The following is a 23785-nucleotide window of genomic DNA, read 5'->3' on the forward strand; positions in this document are numbered from 1 at the left end:
AAAAGTATTTAACCAAATATGAATTTTCACTGTTAAAAGGTATTTTTTATTTTTTATTTTTTTAAAAAATATACTGAATGTCTAAAACAGTCTATTATTTTTTAGTCGAACAAATTACTTCTCAATAGAAATAAATTACCAATTGATGCTTAATTTTTTCAATATTAGATATATTATTTCCTTAAACTTTAACATTTCAAATAATTTAATTCTTTTACATCAAGCTCTTTCTTTAAAAAAAATGTATGTAAAGATAATTTTATTAAAATATATTAATTAACAACTAGTTTGTACCGATGTTATCTAATTGAAAACTAATTTAACTATCTGTAAGTTTAAAAAGATAGATATCAATTATTTGTCACGTTTAAAAATGAAGGAAGACAATTTGAAGATTTAATCTTTTTAATATGCTAATATTATTTTATACATAATTTCGATATGCATCTATTTTTAATTCTTAAAAGAAAGGATAAATTGATTCCTGACTTTTTGGTTTGCAGGCATTTAAGTCTTTGAACATTTAAAAATACATTTAAGTCTTTGATCTTTATCTAGGCATATCGATTTCTGAGTCTAATTTGTCCAATTTTAAAAGCTTTCTCATCGTGTGCATCTCTATCAACCAGGTCAGTACAACGGGAGTTACATTTGATTTTTTCGTTGAGTTTGACCGACTTAAATGAACATAAGAGATCGATATATCCAGGTTTTGAAAATGTCAGAGACTTAAATATATTTTCAAATTTTCGAGAACTTAAATGTCTCTGCGAATCAAAAGGTCCAAACTCTAATTCTTGAATATAAAAGAAAACTGAGCTGAGAGTCAGAGACTCGTCCTATATAGGTTTCACACCCTAAATAAGAGACTAAGAGTAAATTAATGAAATGATACATTTTTGAAATAGAGTTACAGGTGCTTGATTGAAATTAAAGTCTAGTTATTTCACTATTTGTGCACAGCAAAAATGAGTTTCAATCCAGATAATGAGATGGAGGAACCCCTAACATTTGGTTCATCAATTGCAGTGCCTAATGTTCAAGAAATGGTGAAGAACAACCCTTTGGAGGTTCCACAAAGATACATAAGGAGCACTGAAGAGATGGAGAAAGTCAACTATTTGACTCACCTTTCATCTCAAATCCCTGTCCTTGATTTTGCACTTCTCTCTTCTGGAAACTCTCTGGAGCTTTTGAAACTGGACAAAGCATGCAAGGACTGGGGCTTCTTTCAAGTAATTAACTAACTCTCTTATGTTTTCATCAATCATAATGTTTCAAACTCATAAAATCGTATCTCATATTAATAAAGATTGAGAAATCATGAGATCCCAACAAAGAGAATTTGCCTAATATTTTTATTTTGTAATACAAATATATATCGCTATAAGTTTAGATGTACTGTTTTTAAAATAGAGATACAGATGGTTAGAAATATTACATGGAAAAAGTGGTTTAAATAACAGAGGTTTTTTTTCTTTTGACTTAAGTTTTTGAAAAAAATAATTATAAGAGATGATATCAAAATTTCTCTATATATATATATATATATATATATTCTAGAATTTAATTTTTATTGATCTCAAAAAAAAATAATTTTAATATAAGGCTAAAAAGAAATTTATACAAAAAATTCATGCAAATCCAAAAAGATGTCATTAAATAAAAGAACATGTTAAAAATTAATTATTTATTTATTTTCTCTTACTAACTTAAATTTTTGTAGAAGCGGTATTATGTCACTTATAAAAAAGATAAAAAGGTTATTTAATTATAAATATAGGGACAATTTTTCTATACGAAATAAAAAATGCCTATTCTATAACTCTATCTTTATTTTTTGCATATCTCTATAATACACTTATATTATATGCTCATAAATCTTTCACGATCAGTTATTTTTAATTTATCTATATTATTTAATAAATTTAAATATGACATATAAAATAGTAAGGATAAATTGTTGTGCACACTTATTGCGAAGCACACATTAAATTTCTTTGAGGGTTATATTATTCAATTACTTCCGCAGCTAGTAAACCATGGAATCGAAAAGGAAGTGCTGCAAAGAATGAAGGAAGCAACAACTAAATTTTTCGATCTTCCAATAGAGGAGAAGGAAAAGTATGCAATGCCCCCAAACGATGTACATGGTTATGGACATGCTTATGTGGTTTCTGAGGATCAGATACTTGATTGGTCAGATTTAATGTTTTTGCTCATATACCCAACTCGGTGTAGGAGACTTCAGTGTTGGCCAAAAACTCCTAAGGGATTCAAGTAGGTATTCCATGCATCCTAAGAATTAATTATTAAAAATACTATTTTCACACTAAAATCAGTCGTTATATATATATATATATAAATACATATATAGTTTAATTTAGTATATATTTTTTGCTGATGATTGATTTTCGTGATTAATTTAGATATACATCTAGCATGACAGTTAATTAGTTAATATCCTGGTTTCTATTTCATTTTCTAATTTTTTCATTCAGGTACTTTTTATTTTCATCTCATGTGATTTACAAAAATAAAAAATTTTACTATTTTAGAGAATTGAACAACTTTTACTTAATATTTGTAACATATTATTTTTATTTTATATTTCATTCGCTTTTGTACAAATGCACGCCTACATGAAGCAATATAATCTATATCTATATTATCCAGACATCGAATACAAATTAACAGAAAATATGTTAACTACATGTTGACAAAAAAAAATTTGTTAGCCACCTGCATATATACTGTAACTGTTATAAAATTATAACAGGAAAAATAAAAGATAAAAATATAAATATAAAAGAGTTTTTGCCAACAATATTCGTTGTTAAGGATACAAAAGAAATAAAATTTTATTATTGTCATTTTAAGAAAAAGACTTTTTTTTTAATATCCTTAACGAATGTACCGATTAACAAAACTCATTACAAAAAGGAATAAATACTTTTTTCGTTCCCAAGGTTTGGGGTCAAAATCAAAATCAAAATCGTCCCCGACCTTTTTTTGTTATTAAAATCATCCTTAACGTTACAAAACGTTATAAAATCGTCTTTTTCCACTTTAATTTTATTTTTTTTTTACCAAATTACCCTTCATTATTAATAAAAATAATATTAAAAAGAAAAAAAGCAAAACCCCACCCCACCCACTCCCGAGCATCTCTTCGGTCTCTCCCCCCACTCCTTCCCCAATCCCCTTCCTTCTACTCTTTACTATCACCCTCTTCTTCTCACCTTCACCATGGTAATTACTACTCCCGAAGGACACCCACCCCCTCTTTCCCTTCCTCTTCTCACTCTCTCCCAATCCCCTTCCTCTTCTCACTCTTCTCCAATCTCCTTCCACCTCCTCCCTCTCCCTTTCCGCACCACCATCACCATTGCCACCATAGCCATTCATTACTCATAACAAAACAAAACAAATTAACAGCAACATTCACAAAACAAAATAAATCAACAAAAAAATTAGAGACAGAAGAAGCATAACAATTTCAATAATCACAGCAATTTCAATAAACAATAATTTAATAATCATCAACTACAATTTCAGTTTTCAGATCCAAAAACAGCAAAACAACAGAAATTAAAAATAAAAAAATCACAGAAGAAGAAACATAAACTCAATCGGAAGCAGAAGTTCAAGCAGAAGCAGAAGAAGCAGAGGCAATCACAGAAGAAGAAGCAAAGGCAGTCACAGAAGAAGAAGCAGCGCCGGCGGGTCCCCCTCCCGATGACCACGCAACGGCGGCGGCGACAGCGGTGGCGAACCCTAGAAACGAATAAGTAGGGCGGCGGCGGCAGCGAGAAGAAAAATTGAAGTTGAAATTGGGGTTGGGGTGACGGGAGAGGGGTGACGGAGTGGGGTGAAGGGGTTACGGGAGGGTGAGGGAGTTACGGGAGTCAGGAGTGGGGTGAGGGGTGAGGGAGTTACGGGAGGGGTGAGGGGGGTGTTTGTTTTAATTTTTAATATTATTTTTAATTATTTTTATTAATAATGAAGGGTAATTTGGTCAAAAAAATAAAATCGATGTAGAAAAGGACGATTTTATAACGTTGAAGATGATTTTAATAACAAAAAAAAGATTAGGGACGAAATTGATTTTGACCCTAGATCTTGGGGACGAAAAAAGTACTTATCCCTTACAAAAATATCATATTCTAATAAAAGCTTCATATTTTAAGTTCAGGCACATGTATGAGGTATTTAAAATTGAGTAGACAACCGTTTTTACTTTAAAAATTTTTATTTTTAAAGTATGATTTCCAAAAAAAAATTAAATTATATGGCATCGTGATCTTCTTAAAATTATTTTTTTTCTGACAAAATGTACTATTATTTTTATAAATAACATATTACTTATACATTTGATTTAGCTTTTCTTGAAAATATTTAGATAATGATTTAAAAGATAGATACAACAAGAAAGAAAAACTAAACCAAATTCTATCTCTAAATCCCTTCTCAATTTTCGTTTTCTCTGAATTTCCAACCATTCAGTAGAAAAAATGTTAAAAAATTTCACTTGATTAAAGGTCATCAAATTTAAATAAAAAGATGTTATTTTTGTAAGTGTACTTGCAAAAAAAAGTGCTACAATTTGATTCCTAGAAATTTTTTTTAGGTATGTCTTTCAGTATGTTTAGTGCATTTTACCAAACACATTATTCTTTGGAGTTAGTTCATGATGTCATTTAAAAACCAAAAAAAAGTTCATGATGTTATTTTTTTCTTTTTGTTGAAGTCATTTTCCTGAAAATTAAATCTAAAGTTAAAATAGTAATTTAATTTTTGCTGAAATTTTGTTTGGCGTAAAATAGGAGATGAAAGTGTAATTTTTTAAAGAATATATTTTCGTATTTAGTATAATTTGTCAAATAAAGTTAATATTTGGAGATTATTTTTTCTTTTTCAAATTCATTTTGTTGGAAATTGAATAAAAGGTCAAAATAGTAGTTTACTTTGTGAAAATTTTGTTTGGAGTAAGACGTGAGTGTGTGAAAATAAAGTAGTATATAAAACTATAATATATATATACTTAAATCATAAGATAATTATAATTTGAATAGTTTAGAATAAAAAATATTTAAAAAACTAAAGATTGAAAGAATATAATATATGGTTTTTAGTGTATTGATGAGTAGAAATTGAATGATAAATTTGAATACTGACAAGTACATTAGATCGTTCAAGTAATATTACAGTGAGTGAATATCGTTTCCATGAGAATTAACGGATTAAGGCAAGCAATGTCTGATTTAATCTCTAATTAGATCAATTAAAACTTGGCAAGAAGATTATGGATCTTGACGAAAAAAAGAATAGATAGGATAAAAATTTAACAGCTAAGATTATTGGGCGAGAAAAGGGTTTAGAGGGTTTAGAAAGAAATCAAGAATTGAGAATATTAAAGGTTTTCGAAGATGTTAAATTCTTAGAAAAAATAATACTTGTATTTCTTACTTTGACTCATCCAAAAATATTTTTATAGCAAATCTTTTATAATTAAATTCGAATTCCTTAACAATCTAATTTCTCTAATCCTAATTAAACGTCAATTTCTTGGTCAACTAATTAAGAAGAGAAGTTAAAAACGGTTTTGATTTTAAGCCATACAATATTTAAAAAACTATTCCTAGCTGCATTAAATGTCACTTATTCAAAAGAATAGTTTAAAGTAATAGAATATTTTCAATACTTCTAACCATTAATGATTGAAGAACGAAACTCAATCTTGAAAAAGTAGAAAAACATGAATCAAAAAAAAAAAAAAAAAACACTTACATTAATAATCCATGAAAATAAAACAGAGTTCCTAACATTTAACAATGGAGATTTAGTTACTCATGATAATAAGAAAACTAAAGCAAAAGAAGAAGATGAAGGTATGAGATCTTAGATTATTGGAATCCAAAGATCCTCCCCCAGATATCTCTTTCTTGTGAACCTCTTATTATATCCTAAGTTCTATCTAGAATTCAAATTCAAAAATTAAATCTAATCTCTTATCTTTAGAAAGATAAGATAACTAAAATAATAATTCAAATCTATCCTAAAACTAATTTTTAGCTTTCTGAAAGAAAGAAAGATAACACTTTATTTAAATCCAAATTTAAATTAAACTAACACCTAATTTTTCTAGAAGAGTTGACAACCACTAATCACAAAAATTCTTAGAGAATTTTGATTCAAAACAAGTCCCTGAGAGTTGGAGTTGGTCATGGCGTTTAACTTGGAAGTCCAGCCTTGCACGCATCTTCTTATGGGTTTCGAAGGTATTACACGCCACTCTTGGTATTGCACGCCAACTTAGTTCTTCCTTGAGGGCATTACACGCCCTTTGCTGGCGTTGTATGCTACTTTCTTGGACTCTGGGGTGTTAAATGTTCTTTGTTGGTGTTGCACGCCAACTTTGGACGCTGATTTTTGCGACAAGAAAGATGATGGTTTTGTGTGGTTTAGAATGTTTACTGTAGACATATGCATATTATTCTAAAGCTCTCGATATCAACTTTCTAATGCCACTAGAACTGGCTCATTTGGATTTTTTTAACTTAAATTATAATCACTTGAATATAAAGAGGTTAGAATTGACAGTATTTACAAATTACTCTTTAGTTGTAAATTTTTTTAAAAATATAACTTGAATCCACAATAATTCTAAAACAACTTTAAATTTATGATTAGTTATAAAAATTTTATTAAAACATAGAAAAACTTTAATTTAAATAATAAAAAAGCATATATATAAAAATCATTAAAGATGACAAGACATCATATATCTTGATTAAATTTAAATTACAAAAATTGATGATCTATAAAGATTAAGTTGTCTTAGATGTTTAGCAATTACTTTATCAACACATTTCTATATCTTCATCATCATATATAACTTCTTCATGAACCATTGCAGTGAGATAATAGAGGCATATTCAAGGGAAGTTAATAGAGTGAGTCGAGAACTGCTGAGTACTTTGTCTGCGATTATGGGGATGGAGAATCATGTTCTTCATGAACTACACAAAGAAATAATTCAAGGCTTACGTATGAACTATTACCCTCCTTGTATCACACCAGAAAATGTATTGGGTGTGAGTCCACACTCTGATTCAGGCACCATAACATTGCTTCTGCAAAATGATGATGTTTGCGGCTTAGAAATTCGACACAAGGGAGGATGGGTACCTGTCGTTCCAAAATCAGATGCTCTAGTTGTCAATGTTGGAGATATCTTAGAGGTACATACCTTGACATATCTTTTGTTAGTAAGCGTTTCTTTCCACCCACTGAAATTGATATTGAGGAATAGACACTCAATATTGTGTTTGGTGATTAGAAATAAATTGAAAATAAGCATTCAAATTTTATAAGCACTCAAATTGCAATAGAAGTGAAAAAGATAAAAGAGATCAAAACAGACTAATCAAATAGAGAAAATAAGTGGAAACATGTCTGAATTTTATATATATGTTTATAGAAAAAAATAAATTATAACTGTGAGTATGAAAAACTCAACTAAATCAACTTTTATACTAAAAGTATATGTAAGAAAAATTAGAACAAATTATTATAATACCTGTGAAATTTGGGGGAAAAAATGCAACCCATATATGATTAAATTATATGGTGTTGATTAAAAAGTGATGTTAAAAATTTGATTGAATGGTAAAACTAATATTTAAAACTACAAAATGATGGTTTGAAATATTGAGTTAATTGATCTATTATGAATCCCACAAAATTCAGCATTATATTACAGTATTCATTAAAATATCAGTCAATAAATCCTAAACAAATTCAAATTATAAACTCAAGAATCATAATAGCATGCTTAATTAACTATGAACTAAGAGAAATCCTAATAAAAAATTTTCTAATATTATTCTAAATTAACCTAACAGCAAAAAATATTTTAACTAAATTAAATTAATAACGAAAAATTAAAATCTAATTAAATCATAATGAATTTAAAATAGAGAATATTAATAAAAAAATTAACAAAAGCCCAAAACCAACTTCAGAGCAAGAAGAGTGGAGCAACGATGGAGGTGGAGGTGGAGGTTGCGGCGGTGGAGGTGGCTCGCTAGAGTGCGCCTCGGTGGAGAGAGCAGCGGACATCGCGGTGGTGGAGGCGTGGCTTGTGGTGGAAGTTCTGCTTTCCTAAATTCACGTGGAGCGTTGAGCGCGGCTGGTGGCAGAGGTTCTGGCTTGCCGAGAACGATGGAGCGGCGATGGCGGCAATGAAAGGGGGTAGAGAACGGAGGTGGAGGTGGTAATGAGAGAGAAAGGGTGATGATGGACACGACGGTTCACGCTTTCTTTTAGGGCACGATTACCATCGAAAAAAATCGATGGTAACGTTTTCTGTATGTCCAAAACGCAACGTTTCACTAAACAAGATTACTGTCATATTTACATGTCGATAAATTCGACGATAGTGAGCGTGCCATAATTTTTTTTTTCTTTCCAAATATTACCGTCGACGGGAAGGAGAAAGGGGAGATGAATGATGCATGGACTAAAAAAATCAAAGGAAGAAAACTAAGAGTGACTAACCATGGTTGGATTGCGTACCAACAAGCGGCCATTTATCGTCACTAGCTTCACCTTGCTTCTCCTAGGTTGGGGGTTTGGGAAGCTTGAGGGGCTTCACGACACACCTCAGTGCCATTTATGTTAATGCATGAATCCCTCATCTTCATATCAATTCTCATTTTGATGCATGCTGCCAACTTCTCTATCAATGTGCAAGCTTGTTTTATTGTTTGCTTTTTCAATGAGCCTCTAGCCCAACTATCCAGCACTGTTTTGTAATCTCAAGAGTCCGATGATAATATTTTAGGGTTACGAATTTATAATCAAATTCGACGGAAAACTCGCCACTATCGTCCAACGCTAAATCTGACGGTATTTAATATTTTTCTTATAGTTGAATGAAATTAAAATTTCAATCTCAAAATATAAAATTTCAGTCTATTTAGTATCTCTACGAAGTGGAGATACAAGAGATTGAAATTTCTAAAGACAAGTACTAAAATTTTAACAATATTTTTTTAATAAATAAAGTTATTTTAATAAATATTTTTATTTAATCTTCATATTTATTTTTAATAAAGTGTATATATGGATTTACATCATAAATGTGAATTATTTGAATATAGGAGAACATTAGAATCATTAGAGAATTATTAGAATCAATTTAGATCAGTTAGTATCATTTATATTTATATAGCATATTTGTATATTAATTGTAGGATTCTATACTTTTATTACTTTGATCCTTCTAGCACCTATATATACCCCTTGTACATTGTACTTTTCATCAAGCTGAATAATACAATATTTTAGATTACTCTCTTGTTTATAACATGGTATCAAGAGCTTAGGTTATATTTTTATTCAGCAACAATTGGTCCATAGTCCTTTTGTTTTTTCTTCCAGCAGTCTTCTTTGTCCTTGATTTTTCGTTTCTTTTTGACGCTTTGGTTCGTCACTACCCACACCATCGTCTTCGTCTCGTCGTCACAAGTTCAACGAGTCCCGAAACATCGCCGGAAGCCTCCACATGCGCCGCCACGTGCCGCTGGAAGTCACTGCCGTCACCAGCTTCTTCTCCTCTCCAGATTCATTTCAAACCGTTGGATTGCGCATCTGATCAACGGTTCAGCGGCTCCCACGTGTCGCGCCTTTGCTTGCCCACCCAGCACCGTTCGATCTTCAGCAACGATCCACCCGTCCAGCGCGTGCCACGTGTTGTGGAATCAGCGCCTCCAGCAACCCACGCCTGACCCGAACCGAACCGCTTCGCGACCCGCGCACCACACCTGCTGACTCAGCGTTGACGAGGCTTCTCTTCTCCACTCAGACGTCGCCACGTGTCACTTTCCCTGTTGATGTGGAATCTGACATGGCAGGTGATGTGTCAGACAGTGGGGCCGTCTCTAAGAATTTTTGGTGAGCTCTTTTCGATTTTGCTGTCTGTTTTGTCATTTTCTGCTCCGAAACCACCATTTTCTCTCCTCTCTTTGATCTTTTTTGTCTACTATTATGGAAAAATTTGATGTTTTTGCTACCAGAGGCAGACAGGGTAAATTCTGTCAAAACTGTAATCGTTCTGTGCACTTCTTCTCAGACTGTCCTTTTGTTACATGTCACAAATATCAACAAAAAGGTCACATCATCTACAATTGTCCACAAGTATTCTGCCATCACTGCAAGCTGTCGTGATATTTTATTACTACCTGTCCTACTCGCCCACCACGTCCTAGTCCCCTTGAGCATCATTCTCATCCCAACTTCTCCAAGCATGCTTCTGCTTCTGCTATCTCTGGTACTGAATCTACCACATCTGCTTCTCTCGACCTGCCTTCTATTGCATCTCTTCTTAAGCATCTTCTCTCGCCTTCCAGTAATACTCCTGATGCTTTTTCGACTCCTCCATATAATTCTAATTGGTATTTTGACTCGGGTTGCTTTAATCACATGTCTCCGCTGCGTGATCTTTTCTCGTCTCTGTCTACCACTATAAATGCACCTTTTGTTAATACTGCTAATGGTTTCCTCTTGCGCGCAACACACAAGGGTTCTATCTCTCAGTCAACTCTTAATCTTTCTGATGCTTATTATATTCCCAACCTGAACTTTAATCTTATTTCTGTTGGACAACTTGTTGGTCTGGATTTTGATGTTAATTTTTCCATTGCTAGTTGTCGTGTACAGGATCGCCGGACGGGACAAATCATCGGGACTGGATGTAAGGCGGAAGGTTGTTTGAACTCGAAAATCTTCATATTCCTCTTGTGCCAAATCTCTGTGCTGCTTCTTCTCCATTTACCCTTCACTTATGGCATCAACGTCTTGCCCACAGCTCCTTAGGAAAATTGCATCCTCTTGTATCTCAAGATGTATTGGGTCAGGTTCCTACTGAGTCTTTTGATTGCATTTCTTGTCAAACTGCCAAACAACCTGCTTTATCATTTCATATTAATTCCTCTCTTGCTTGTTCTCCTTTTGATCTTATCCACTCTGATGTTTGGGGCCCCGCTCCCACCGCTTCCATGGGAGGAGATAGATACTTTGTCATTTTTATTGATGATTATTCACGCTTTACTTGAGTTTATTTGATGACTAATCGCCATGATTTACCTCAGATCTATATTAACTTTGTCACTATGATTAAAACTCAGTTTTCCAAAGTCATTAAAGTTTTTTGACGTGATAATGCTATGGAATATTGTGATTCCAAACTTTTAGCCTTTCTTGCAGAACAGGGTACTTTGTCTGAGTTTTTCTGCCCTGATACTTCTCAACAAAATGGCCGAGCTGAACGTAAACACCGTCACATTCTTGACTGTGTTCGTGTAATGCTTCTTTCTTCTTCGTGCTCTGAGCGTACTTGGGGTGAAGCTGTTCTTACTGCTATTTATGTTATCAATAGACTTCCTTATTCTGTTCTTGGTAATGTTACTTCCTTTGAGCATCTTTATCATACCTCTCCAGATTACAGTTCTCTTCGAGTTTTCGGTTGTGTCTGTTTTGTTCTTCTTCAGCCTCATGAGTAGAGTAAACTTGAACCTCGTGCTCGCATGTGTTGTTTTCTTGGTTATGGCATTGAACACAAGGGTTATCATTGTTGGAAACCTCTCTCTAAATGTATTCGTATATCTCGTCATGTTGTCTTCTGTGAGCATCACATGTTTTCTCGATTTTCCTCCTTTGAGTCCATTCCTCCCACTCAATCACCTTTCTTCACTAACCCCAATGTTGACCTTTTTTCTAGTGATGATTCTGAAGGTTCTATCTCGGGTCATCCTCTATAGCCTCCTGCTCTTCCGCCTTCTCCATCTCCCGATGATTCCAGACTGGACGGCGATCCCGCTCCTACCGTCATGCCTCCTCCTCCCACTCGTTCTTCTCGGGTAAGAAATCCACCTCCTCATCTTCTTGATTATCATTGATTTTCTACTATTCTTCACCAACATGAACCTAAGTCATTCAGAGAAGCCTCCATAAATCCAAATTGACAACAAGCAATACAGGAAGAAATACAGGCACTTGAAAAAGCACACACTTGGGATTTGGTTGATCCTCCTTCTAATCAAGAAGTTGTGGGTAGTAGATGGGTATACAAGATCAAGACTCGCTTTGATGGCTCTATTGACCGCTATAAGGCACGCTTGGTTGCTCAAGGTCGTACGCAAGAGTATGGTATTGACTATTAAGAGACTTTTGCTCCTGTTGCTCGTCTCACATCTGTTAGAGCACTTCTTGCCATTGCTGCGGTCAAAAAATGGCCACTCAGTCAGATGGACGTGAAGAATGCATCTCTTAATGAATATTTAAGAAAGAAGGTCTATATGAAACCACCTCCAGGTTATCCTTGTCCTTCTAACAAAGTCTGTCTTCTTCGCAAGGCACTTTATGGTCTTAAGCAAGCTCCTCGTGAATGGTTTGACAAGTTCAGCACCACCATCTGCAATATCGGTTTCACGTGTAGTCCTCATGAGAATGTGCTTTTTATTCGTAAAAGTTCACGTGGAATTGTTCTTCTGCTTTTGTATGTTGATGACATGATCATTACTGGAGATGATGTTGATGGTATCTCTGATCTCAAAGCCTCGCTTCACCATACTTTTGAGATGAAAGATCTTGGTTCTCTCAGCTATTTTCTTGGTCTCGAGGTCATCTCCACAGATGATGACATCTATCTCTCTCAGGCTAAGTATGCTTCAGATCTTCTTGCTCGCGCTGGGATTACAGATAGTCGCACTGAATCTACCCCCTTGAGCCTAATGTTTGATTTACCCCTATGGATGGCACTGTTTTGGATAATCCGACTCTCTATCAACAGTTAGTTAGAGGTCTCGTCTACTTAACTGTCACCCGACCAGACATCGCTTATCCAGTTCATGTACTTAGCCAGTTCTTGTCAGCTCCTCGTACTACTCACTATGCGGCAGTTCTTCGCATTCTTCGCTACATCAAAGGCACTCTATTTCATGGCCTTTATTTTTCTGCCCATTCCTCTTTGTCTCTTCAAGCATACTCTGATGCTGATTGGGCCGGTGATCCCACTGATCGTCGTTCTACTATTGGTTACTGTTTGTTTCTTGGCGACGCTCTCATTTCTTGGCGTGTTAAGAAGCAAATGTTCACTGCTCGATCAAGCACATAAGCTGAGTACCGTGCCCTCGCTGACACCATGGCTGAGGTTATCTCGATTCGTTGGCTTCTCGAAGATTTGGGTGCTCCTCAGTCGTCCCCTACTGATGTTTTTTGTGACAACCGTAATGCTATTCAGATTGCCCATAATGATGTATTTCATGAACGCACCAAACACATTGGGATTGATTGTCACTTTGTTCGGCAATGTATCCTTATTGCTGTTGTTCGTCTCATTGCTGTTGGGACACTGGATCAGATTGCTGATATCTTCACGAAAGCTCATCACCCGACTCGTTTCCGGACTTTGCTATCCAAACTCAATATGGTATTCTTAGCTCCCACTTGAGTTTGAGGGGGGGATGTTAGAGAATCATTAGAATCAATTTAGATCAGTTAGTATCGTTTATATTTATATAGTATATCTGTATATTAATGGTAGGATTTTATGCTTTTATTAATTTAATCCTTCTAGTACCTATATATACCCCTTGTACATTGTACTTTTTATCAAGCTGAATATGACAACAAGGATGGCACTTCAATAATTAGATAAGAGATTCAACATTTCTAATTTATTAAACCAATATATATGGAGGACATAATTCTTAGAATAATTAAAAAGTTTGGAAGCATAAAAAAAAAATGCATGGTAGCATCACAATCACGGTTTTAAAATGCAATTGTGGCTGCAGTTGAGCTGCGGCCATTTACGTTTGCAAGAAATTTTGAAATTGTAAATTTGAAAGGAAAACAAGTTGAATAACTTTCTTTTATTTAAAATTTAAAAGTTTCTTTTGGATATAAATATAGAAATCGTGCACACGGCAACAAAGACGAAGATGGAAAAAAGAAATTGTTTATAGTCATTTTAAATCTTGGATATTGGACAAAAAAAATTGTGTTAGTGTTCTGCCTCCATTAGTTTTACTTTTTGAGCCAACCAAAAAAATATTTATAATGTTTTGTTTTGGAAAAAAAAACTTATTGGCCTTTAATACCTGTCTCAACTACCAAACAAGTCTACGTAGTCACTAGTCACCTTCTCGCTATAGTTCTCCAAATCAAATTGGTGCTGCATGCAATGTTAATAATATATAAATTACTTTTATTTTTCTGTAACAGATATGGAGTAATGGGAAATACAAGAGCATTGAACACAGAGTAGTGACAAATAAGAATAGAGAAAGGATTTCATATGCAACATTTATCTCCCCATGGGATGATGTGGAGGTTGAGCCTCTTGATCATATGGTAGATGCTGAAAATCCCAAGTTGTACAAGAAAGTCATATTTGGAGAATATCTTAGACAATCCTTACAAAGAAAAATGGAAGGCAAAGCACACACTGATGTCGCAAGAATTAAATGAATAAGAGTAAAGTGAAATAGTAATATGTACAAGAAATAGACAGTTCTACGTTGTGTTTTTTTTTTAAAGCTGTTTTTCCATGTTGTTTGAATAATTGATTTTGTTTTTGACCAAGGATATGTGAGTGTGTGTTTGAACAAGCCCTTCTAAGTTGAAATAGCTAATGAAAAATTTTTGGATCAGTAATTTTTAATATTTTTTATTATTATTTAATTAGTATAAATACTAATTGTTTTTAATAAATAATTTTTATTAATTTATATATATAAATTTTAAAAATATAAATACAAAATATATTAATTTATGTGTATAAATTTTGATAATATATATTTTTATGTATAAAATTATTATAAATATGGATGCAAACTTTGAACATGTAGTATTGCTCAATACTAAATTACTAATAACATATTATAGGAAGATTTTCTAATGCATCAATGTACTTTTTTTATATACCGATATAACATGCACTACAAAAAATATTGGTAAAAATGGCACTAATTTTATGGAGGGTCAAAAAAACTGCCGTTATATTTGTTAATTACAGCAGCGCCAACTCATGCCATAATGCTAATGGTTTTTGTGGCAGCTTTGTTGATTGTGGCGTTTCAAACCGCCATAGAATTTTTTTTCCCTTTTTTAACTCGAGCAATGTTGCATATGAGAGTGTAATTAGTATTGTTGCATATGAGAAAATGAGGATGAGTGTCAATGACGAACCCTAATTTCTTGCCATTGTTCATCTTCCTTATTTGTCATTCAACTCCTCACTATCACTCATCACTTTGTTGCAACTCATCTCCTCGCTGCTGCAAGCAACGCCGTTGTTGCTGCCTTCAGTGAGCTTCTACGATTTGGCTTTGATCTGAAGATTTTTCAGCGTTCGTCTCATCACCATCGTTCATCTCCTCGCCATTGCAAGAAACACCGTTGTCCTCTTCAGCAAGCTTCAATGATTTGGCTTCGATATGAAGATTTGTCGCCGCTCATCTCATTGCCATCATTCATCTCTGCACCATCGCAAGCAACACCGTTGTCGCTGCCTTCTATGATCTGATTTTCAATCTGGCTCACCTCCTCACCTCCGCAAGCAACGCCGTTGTTGCTGCCTTGAGCAAGCTTCTACAATTTGGTTTCACCATCTCTGTCACTTCTAATAGATAATCTACTTAATCTTCTTCTTTGATTTTTTCCTTCCTCTTCATCCTTTTAGATCTAGTTCATACTCTAGTAGGAAGAAACAAAGAATGCTGGTTCTTTTTGTGTATTTTAATTTTCATTGATCTTTTGTGATGTTGTTGTTGTTAGCTTGTTATTGCTGTATTTTCTGTTCTGTTGTTATTTTTTTGCTTCTGATTTTATTTAGTTTGAGACCTAATCTATTCTATTAAACTGAATGATCTCATAATCTACATCATTTGTCCGAAATTAGTACAACACAACACTTTACTTTCTCTTCAAAACAAGTCACGGCATTGTGGAGGAACTGATTGGGTTTGGAGCAAGAGTGCACGCGTGTGCAAGGAACGAAGCTGAGCTCACTAAGTCTCTCATCTAATGAAATGATTCTGGTTTTGAGGTTACTGAATCTGTTTGCAATGTCTTTGTTCCTCATCAGAGGGAGAAGCTGATGGACTCTGTGTGTTTTGAATTCCAAGGGAAACTCAACATCCTTGTAAGCTCTCTTCTTTCTCTGCATTTCATCTGTTTGATATTATTCCCCAACTAACACTATTTTGCATAATTCGAGTCTATAAATTTTCAAACAATAATAGGAGAAAAAACTTTAATATTCTTATAGTTGAAATCTTCAAGCTGCACTATAATTTGAAGGTGCAGGAGGATGACTTTACAATTCTTCAAGATCCCTCTTAAGTCTTTACACTTCCACTGCTTCCTGCTCTTACTCTTCTGATTATGACAACATTTTTGTATATTAAGCTTTCATTATAATGTGTAAAAAATTAATCATGATTTGCATTTTTGATGGTTGAATGATATGTTTAATTGGGAATTTCACAAGTTTGAGGTTTTAGAAGAGATGAGGGAGCTATGATTAAAGGCAAGGCGTTTCTGTTTTGAAAATAACTCTACTGAATTTGGCTTTTCTATTAAGAATATTATTTACTAGTGAGAATATTATTTACTATTCATAGCAACATCTTTCCTAGCTTGTTCAAAGTTCAAAGTCCATGAATTTATTTTATTCTTGTTAAACTGGGACTGTACATTATTTATAAGTAGTATAAGCGGTATTTAGTTTCAATTCTTCATAATATATCTTGAGAACCTCTTTTTGAGTAATTTCATAAGTGGTTTTAGAAGCTATTATATATATTTTGATGCAGCTCATGTGTATGTACAGTGATTGTGTTTTTTTTTTCAGTGAAATTAAAGCTTGTTCACTACTTTAATTATTCTCTACTTTTGGCCATGAGAAGCTCATGGTTCTTTGTAGTCAGCTCAGCGTTGTAACTTGGATTGATTACTATTAATCCAAAGATATTTGATCAAATTAGATTAGATTTGATCTGGTTCAATGAAGTTTGTAGGTGTAGGTGTTGGACCATACCTTCTACAAGTGTGGAAGAGTAAGAGTGTGTCAACAAAAATAAGAACCCAACTTAACTACTTTTTTAAGAGTGACCAATGTTGTCAATAGATGACTTGAAATAAGACTATTATAGTTTTCCAAAACTAAATTGATTTTGAGCAGTTTCAACTTTCAGCTTGAGTTGGATGTTCCTTAAAATTGGCATGTAAGTTGATAGATAATAGATTGTAGAAAAAGAAAAGAAAAAGAATGTTGCTGCCATCCACAGCAGCCTTCACCGTTCTTCATCATGCCCACTTATCTTGGATTATGTTTTCCTAAACTCACAGTAATATTTGGTTTTTTATAATCTTGATTCAATTAATAACGTGTATCTAAATTGGTGTTGCTCCAAAGCACAAGACTCCGATTAGTGTTTGTTTTCTCAGCATCAGTGCCTTTCAAATCCAAACTCTGACTCTTTTATGTAATATAATATAATATAAAATCTTCTGATGCGGCAGAGTTGGTCGCATAACAGGGTGACTTGGTCATACATACCCCTCTCTTCATCGAGGTTACAACTTCACTAAAGCAGGTTTCTTTATTTCTATCTTATTTTATTATTCTTAGCTTTGGAATTTGCTTTTGAAGTTTGTTGTGGCCTTAATTAGGTCTATTAATTAAGTGAAGTTTGGATGAGAAATTGGTTCAAAAATCTGTCATTCTGTCTCTAATGTTTTTTAATAGATTTGATTTTGCCGATGATGTCTTAATTAATTGGGTTCCTTTCTTTTATCTTCTTTTTTAATGATTATTTCAGAGGAGAAGATCTTGGAAATCTTAGGTACGGTTTGTTGAGGATATTTTTGAAGCACTACTTGTCTTGTCTGCAGATGCATGCTGCTCTATATAAATAGTATTCTAATACCATAATCAACTTCAAATTATCACACCAAACTCTTGACTTCACTATTGCTTCTGCCTATCAGAAAATCTTGGCCCCCTTTTTTTCTGTTTCTTATGTCCTATGTTACTTACCATAATCAACTTCAAATTATCACACCAAACTCTAATTTTGTCATCTATCTGGTAGGTTCATGATTTATCAGAAGTATTCAATTATTATTTTCTTTATATGAAACACCTTTTCAATACAATCTGAACATAAATGAAATTAACTGTCATTTTTTTATTAAGATTTGAATTTGTTAGAAAATCCAAATGAAGAGGGGGTATATATATACTTAAAAGATGAAAAGACTTAAATGGTTATATTCATCTGTTTGCTTTGGCAATGGTGCAGAGAATTTCGGGCAACCCAAACTAACGTTTGAAGTGAAAAAGACAAGAAACTGAGGACTCTGAGTGCCACAGTGAAGTTAATGTTCTAGAATTGCACTTCCATACAAGTTAATGTTTGCATTCTACTAATTTGACATTTTTCCCTGAAAATTGGTTGTAAAGTTTTCTTAGCTCGTTGATCTATGGCCACCGAATGAGAACACTATAATATTTCATTAAGTTGTTTTGTGCCCATCTCTTTAGCAGATATAATTGACATGATTTGTGTATTTTTTTATATTCTCATTTTGTGCCTATGTTACTGATTTTGGCATTGTTTATTAATCATTAATATTTCATTTGTGCTCCTATAATTGGTTCATAATCACTTTGTCTTATGCCTTGCAGTTCTAATACTTTCTCAATGACCCTTTGAATTATAATCTTAAATATTACGTATGTACATAGGTTTTTATTATTTAAAAAACTATTATTATTCTTTATTTCCTTAGTTTTTATTTATAAACTTAAACATATCTCACTTGAATGTTTCAGGTTAGTGCACAGCCATTCCTTGTGCTTGATCTTCTAGAAGCATATTCTAGAGGGTTAGTTAACTGTAAATTTTTATTATAAGTGAGTTTAGTTTAATGTGAAAATTTTTAGCTTAAGTTAGTTTACTATTTTGGGTGGTGCTTGTAAATTAAAAAAAATAAACTAAAGAAAAATAATAACCTGGGAATCGCCCTCACAAATCTACTGTGACTGCTACAAAATTATTATTTAAAAGAGGTAATTATTATAATTTTCTTATAATTTTTTTGAAATACTATTTAAGTTTTTAATGTGATGGTTAGGAAGTAGCCTATTGTGATCAATTTACTTAATTAAAGGTAATACTATGATTGTATAATTCTTCTTCGCTTTGAATAGGTTCCCTTGTTTATACTTCCAAACCTTGAGCCATATTTGCTTCTCCTTGAGCCAGAAATGCAACCAGAGAAACAGAGAAATGAAACAAAGAGGCAGGAAGCATAGCATGTATATGGGCCTTGTTGGTGAGTTGCAATGTTTTAATATATATATATACCTTATTTTTGGTATGCATTAATATATTTGTTTCCCAGAAACTTCTCTTTAGCTAATTCCCTTGGTCATAAACCTTTCAGTGTGCTGTTGGACAATGTATGCATGAAAGGGCCAAAATCTTCACCAATTTGCTCTCTCCTCCAACACGTGCTTCTTTTAGACCCAATGAAAAAGCCATGATTGCTATGTCAAGTATGACTTCACTTTGCTGTAATGAGATTTATACTAGTGTTTCAAAATAATGCATGTCCTTTCTTAAATGGATGAATTTGATAAATTACTTTGTGTGCATACCTTTCGATGCATCTTGTATGCTTTGGTTTTCTCTCATTTTAACTTTTCAATTTTTAATTCTTGAAAGAAATACAAACTAAAGGGGGGTAATTGCAGGGCTGATAGTGAAAAATATTTTCTTCTTGATAGAAGATAATGAACAAATGTATTGTAGGTAAAAAAGAAAATGCGACAAGTCTACCAATCTAATTTTATTTTTTCTCTTTATATTATTTGACTAGATATATATTGTTTCTAATGACATCTTTTCTTTGTTATAATTTCAATTTATAACAGCCGGCTTGATAGAAATTTTCTGACAGGAGAGGTTGCTAAAATTTTTTGTAAGAGATGAGTTTGGATAATGAAAATGGAGTGTTGGAGCAAGAAACAAAGATGTTGGAGCAAGTTACCGAGATGAAACTCACACAAGAGACCAAGAAACTAAGACAGGCTTGTTTTAAAGTTAATTACAAAAGGAGAAAATTTTTGGCCTCCAAATCTTATTCATTATCACTTAGCTAAGCTACTTGTCTTGTATATTCATATTCTAAGTAGTAAAAACAGCACTTATTAGATGGTTTAAATACATTATTAGATATTAACATAGTTTAGGAAACTGGATGGTAGATTTGACTGATTAGTGTTTATTGCAATGCTTGTATTTTGGTAAGTTTAGTAAGACAAGGTTTTGTATAGGAGTAATTACTTTTGATTTTAATAATAAAAAATTATATATTATATTAATATTTTGTTTATGAGTTATATAATATTTCATTTATGGATTATGATTTTTTGCTATTGTGAAATTTTAATCACAAAATTATTTATTTAACGCGATAAAAATGACGGTAAAAATTATTTTTTTTTAAACGATAAAAAATGTCGTTGTCAGTGTAAAATGGTGGTTCAAAAATGTCATTTTAACCAACCAAAACGCTATTGTCAGGGTAAAATGGCAGTTCAAAAATGTCGTTTTAACCAACTAAAACGCCACTTTGTCAGGGTAATAAGGGCGGTTCAAACCGCCGTTTTAACCTATCCAAAAACCGCCATTTTAACCCTGGAAATAACGGCAGTTTGAACCGCCGTTTTAACCAATCAAAATGCCACTCTGTCAAGGTAATAATGGCGGTTCAAACCGCCGTTTTAACCTATCCAAAAACCGCCGTTTTAACGCTGGAAATAATGGCGGTTTGAACCGCCATTTTAACCTATTCAAAAAACCGCCGTTTTAACCCAGGGAATTGTGGCGGTTTTCAGAAAACTGCCGTAATAACCAGAATGGCGCCCAGAATTACGTCACTTAACGAAACCGCCATTCTTAGTAATAATGGCGGTTCAAACCGCCGTAAATACCAAAAAAAACCGCCGTTTTTACCATAATTTTTTGTAGTGATGATTCTGATCCGTATAGATATTGAGTTAAATATGTGGTTGAGATTCTCAAGGCAACTTACGTGGTGGTGCTAATAAATTGCATAGCAAAGATAAAGAAAAACTCCTGATCTCCTGTTAACGAAAAAACGCTGACTTCAGTTCCCTGGGATTTTGTCCTTTGTAAAGGGCTCGTAGCTCAGTGGCTTGGTGGCTCAATTTGTTCAAAGCCAATAAATTCTTGGATGATCTTATTGATGTGGGGGACTGGATTGTTTCTTTTTTTCGTTTTTGGATTAGGTTATTAGGTTGTGTTGTTAGAATAATTGGTCTCCAAATGTATTATGATATATTAAATAAAGAGGAATGCTAAGGGGCCAGCAATTTTTGTGATTTGTAGTCATCAAATAGCCATCAAAATGGTTTTAATGGTGTGAGATTGGTGTAAGATTTCATCCAATGACTCATTTTTTTTTTTGGTTACATGCTGGCTAAAATTTAACAAAATTGCTGGCCTTCTAGACTTTACCTTAAATAAATTTGTTTGTCTCATATCCTGACTAAAAATAAAAAATATTAATTATTAATTTCACTAAAAAATAAAATAAATAAAATATTAAGGTGAATTTTCTGGTGTAGAAAAGGATCTAGCTTCTACACATGTAAAAAATAAGTGGCAAGTTAATATAGCGGCACGTATTCATTTCAGGGGACAAAATATGAGAAGTGATCAGAGGTTGGGTGCAGGATGGACAATGATGCCGCCACTGTTCACAGATGTGGTATAAAAATGTAACGGGATTAAAGATGTTGATTAGCTTGTATTAGGGGAGATCTGTTATCGTAGCTAATAATGGGCTTTTTGGAATGAATTTTTTTTGTTCTAGACTGTTTGTAAGAGCAAGAAAAAAAATGGGTTCAGATAGCTTCCATAAAAACACAAGAAAGGATGTTTTTAGATAAATGAAATTTTTTATGGGTTAATAGTCAAATTTATCCCTAAAAAATTTTTTTTAGTTATATTAGTTCTTAAAAGGTAAAACATAAGCCAAATTAGTCATTCCGTTAGTTAGATGATGACGTGGTAGGTTAATGCCACGTGTCACAACATGATTGGTTGGCATGTCAGGTCAGTGACATCTAGCATGTCACGTGTCACTTGACATGTGAAAAAGTTATTTATAATCAAAATAGTCTCTGAAAATCTAAAAGTAAGTCATTTTTATTCCTAAAATTTTAAAAATTAATCAAATTAGTTCTTATATATTTTTTTTATTTTTTTTTCATAATATTAAATTTAAAGTATTTTTGATAGTACTAATTTTAATATTATTTTTTAGACTTTAATAAATAAAATTTTCTTTACATAAAATAATAAAAATAATTAAATTATCATAAAGTTATTTTGTCATTTGTATTTTAAATTTTATATTTTCAAATTGTAATTTTTTTATAGTAAATTTTTTTTATTTAAACGAATTTATCAAATCATTATTGATTATATATTTAAAAATAACTACTATATTTATTTAGTGAGATATAAAAGATTAAAACATTTAAATAACTACTATATTTATTTATTGAAATTCAAAATATTAAAACTCTAATTTTTTAATATTTTAAAATAACTACTATATTATTTAGTGAGATATAAAAGATAAAAATATTTAAAATAAATACTATATTTATTAGTGAAATCTAAAATATTAAAACTATATTTTGAAGTTCATTAAATAAATATAGTAACTATTTTAAATATTTTAATCTTTTATATCTCACCAAATAAATATAGTAGTTATTTTAAAAAAAAAATATTAAAATATTAAAATTCAACAAGTGATCCCACAAATCGATTTTTCAATTATTGATTTCTACCATATATATTATACAATAATAAAAATTATAATTTTAAAAAATTTAAAAGATTTAAATTTAAAGTAAATATTATATTATGTAGTAAGATTTAAAATATTAAAATTTTAAATATATAATCAATAATAATTTGATAAATTCGTTTAAATAAAAAAATTTACTATAAAAAAAATTACAATTTAAAAATATAAAATTTAAAATACAAATAACAAAATAATTTTATAATAATTTAATTATTTTTATTATTATATGTAAAGAAAATTTTATTTATTATGGTCTAAAAAATAATATTAAAATTAGTACTATCAAAAATACTTTAAATTTAATATTATAAAGAAAAACTAAAAAAAAAATATATAAAGACTAATTTGATTAATTTTTAAATTTTAGAGATGAAAATGATTTACTTCTAAACTTTCAGGGATTATTTTGATTATAAATAACTTTTTTACACGTCAAGTGACATGTGATATGTTAGGTGTCATTGACCTGACACGTCAACCAATCATGTTGTAACACGTCATCATCTAACTAATGAAAGGATAAATTTGACTTATATTTTATCTTTTAAGAACTAATATGACTAAAAAAATCTTTTAAAGACTGATGAGCGGATAATTTATACGCTTTTTGGCATTGTTTTTAGTATATTTTTAGTAGAATCTAGTTACTTTTAGGGATGTTTTTAATAGATTTTATGTTAAATTCACATTTCTGGACATTACTATGAGTTTGTGTGTTTTTCTGTGATTTCAGGTATTTTCTGGCTGAAATTGAGGGACTTGAGCAGAGATCAGATTCAGAGGTTGAAAAAGGACT

At 32.1% G+C, this 23785-nt stretch overlaps 1 protein-coding gene and 1 long non-coding RNA gene across 11 annotated transcripts; both read left to right on the forward strand.

Annotated features, from left to right (window-relative positions):
* The first annotated feature begins 486 nt into the window (after positions 1 to 486).
* On the forward strand, positions 487 to 14724 carry LOC112743553 (protein LATERAL BRANCHING OXIDOREDUCTASE 1). 3 transcript variants are annotated; one of them, XM_025792812.2, is made up of 5 exons: positions 487 to 916; positions 1030 to 1235; positions 2033 to 2280; positions 6920 to 7244; positions 14293 to 14724. In XM_025792812.2, exons 2-5 carry the CDS (start codon positions 1047 to 1049, stop codon positions 14536 to 14538), a joined length of 1008 nt encoding a protein of 335 aa, XP_025648597.1. In that variant the 5' UTR covers positions 487 to 916; positions 1030 to 1046; the 3' UTR covers positions 14539 to 14724. The 3 variants fall into 3 exon arrangements, with proteins under 3 accessions (XP_025648597.1, XP_025648596.1, XP_072070442.1); XM_025792811.3 differs by having other exon boundaries at positions 837 to 1235; XM_072214341.1 differs by lacking the exon at positions 14293 to 14724 and adding an exon at positions 10713 to 14002 and having other exon boundaries at positions 837 to 1235.
* Positions 14725 to 15200: 476 nt separating this feature from the next.
* On the forward strand, positions 15201 to 20464 carry LOC112743554 (uncharacterized). 8 transcript variants are annotated; one of them, XR_003172041.3, is made up of 9 exons: positions 15201 to 16213; positions 17596 to 17669; positions 17895 to 17918; positions 18378 to 18452; positions 18764 to 18811; positions 18911 to 18963; positions 19289 to 19413; positions 19525 to 19636; positions 20041 to 20464. It is a non-coding gene; the product is annotated as an uncharacterized lncRNA (long non-coding RNA). The 8 variants fall into 8 exon arrangements; XR_011871010.1 differs by having other exon boundaries at positions 15203 to 16213; positions 18378 to 18483; XR_011871013.1 differs by having other exon boundaries at positions 15203 to 16213; positions 20015 to 20464.
* The last annotated feature ends 3321 nt before the right edge of the window (positions 20465 to 23785 follow it).

This window comes from Arachis hypogaea, chromosome 14 (genome assembly GCF_003086295.3).
Source record: "Arachis hypogaea cultivar Tifrunner chromosome 14, arahy.Tifrunner.gnm2.J5K5, whole genome shotgun sequence".
Classification (NCBI taxonomy): Eukaryota; Viridiplantae; Streptophyta; class Magnoliopsida; order Fabales; family Fabaceae; genus Arachis; species Arachis hypogaea.

What these genes read in the sequence shown, in the direction of transcription:
- LOC112743553 (XM_025792811.3), top strand. Translation starts at nt 969, where the DNA reads ATGAGTTTCAATCCAGATAATGAGATGGAGGAACCCCTAACATTTGGT. An exon ending in AAAACTCCTAAGGGATTCAA is followed by an intron (nt 2,281 to 6,919) that starts GTAGGTATTCCA and finishes GAACCATTGCAG; the next exon opens with TGAGATAATAGAGGCATATT. An exon ending in ATGTTGGAGATATCTTAGAG is followed by an intron (nt 7,245 to 14,292) that starts GTACATACCTTG and finishes TTTCTGTAACAG; the next exon opens with ATATGGAGTAATGGGAAATA.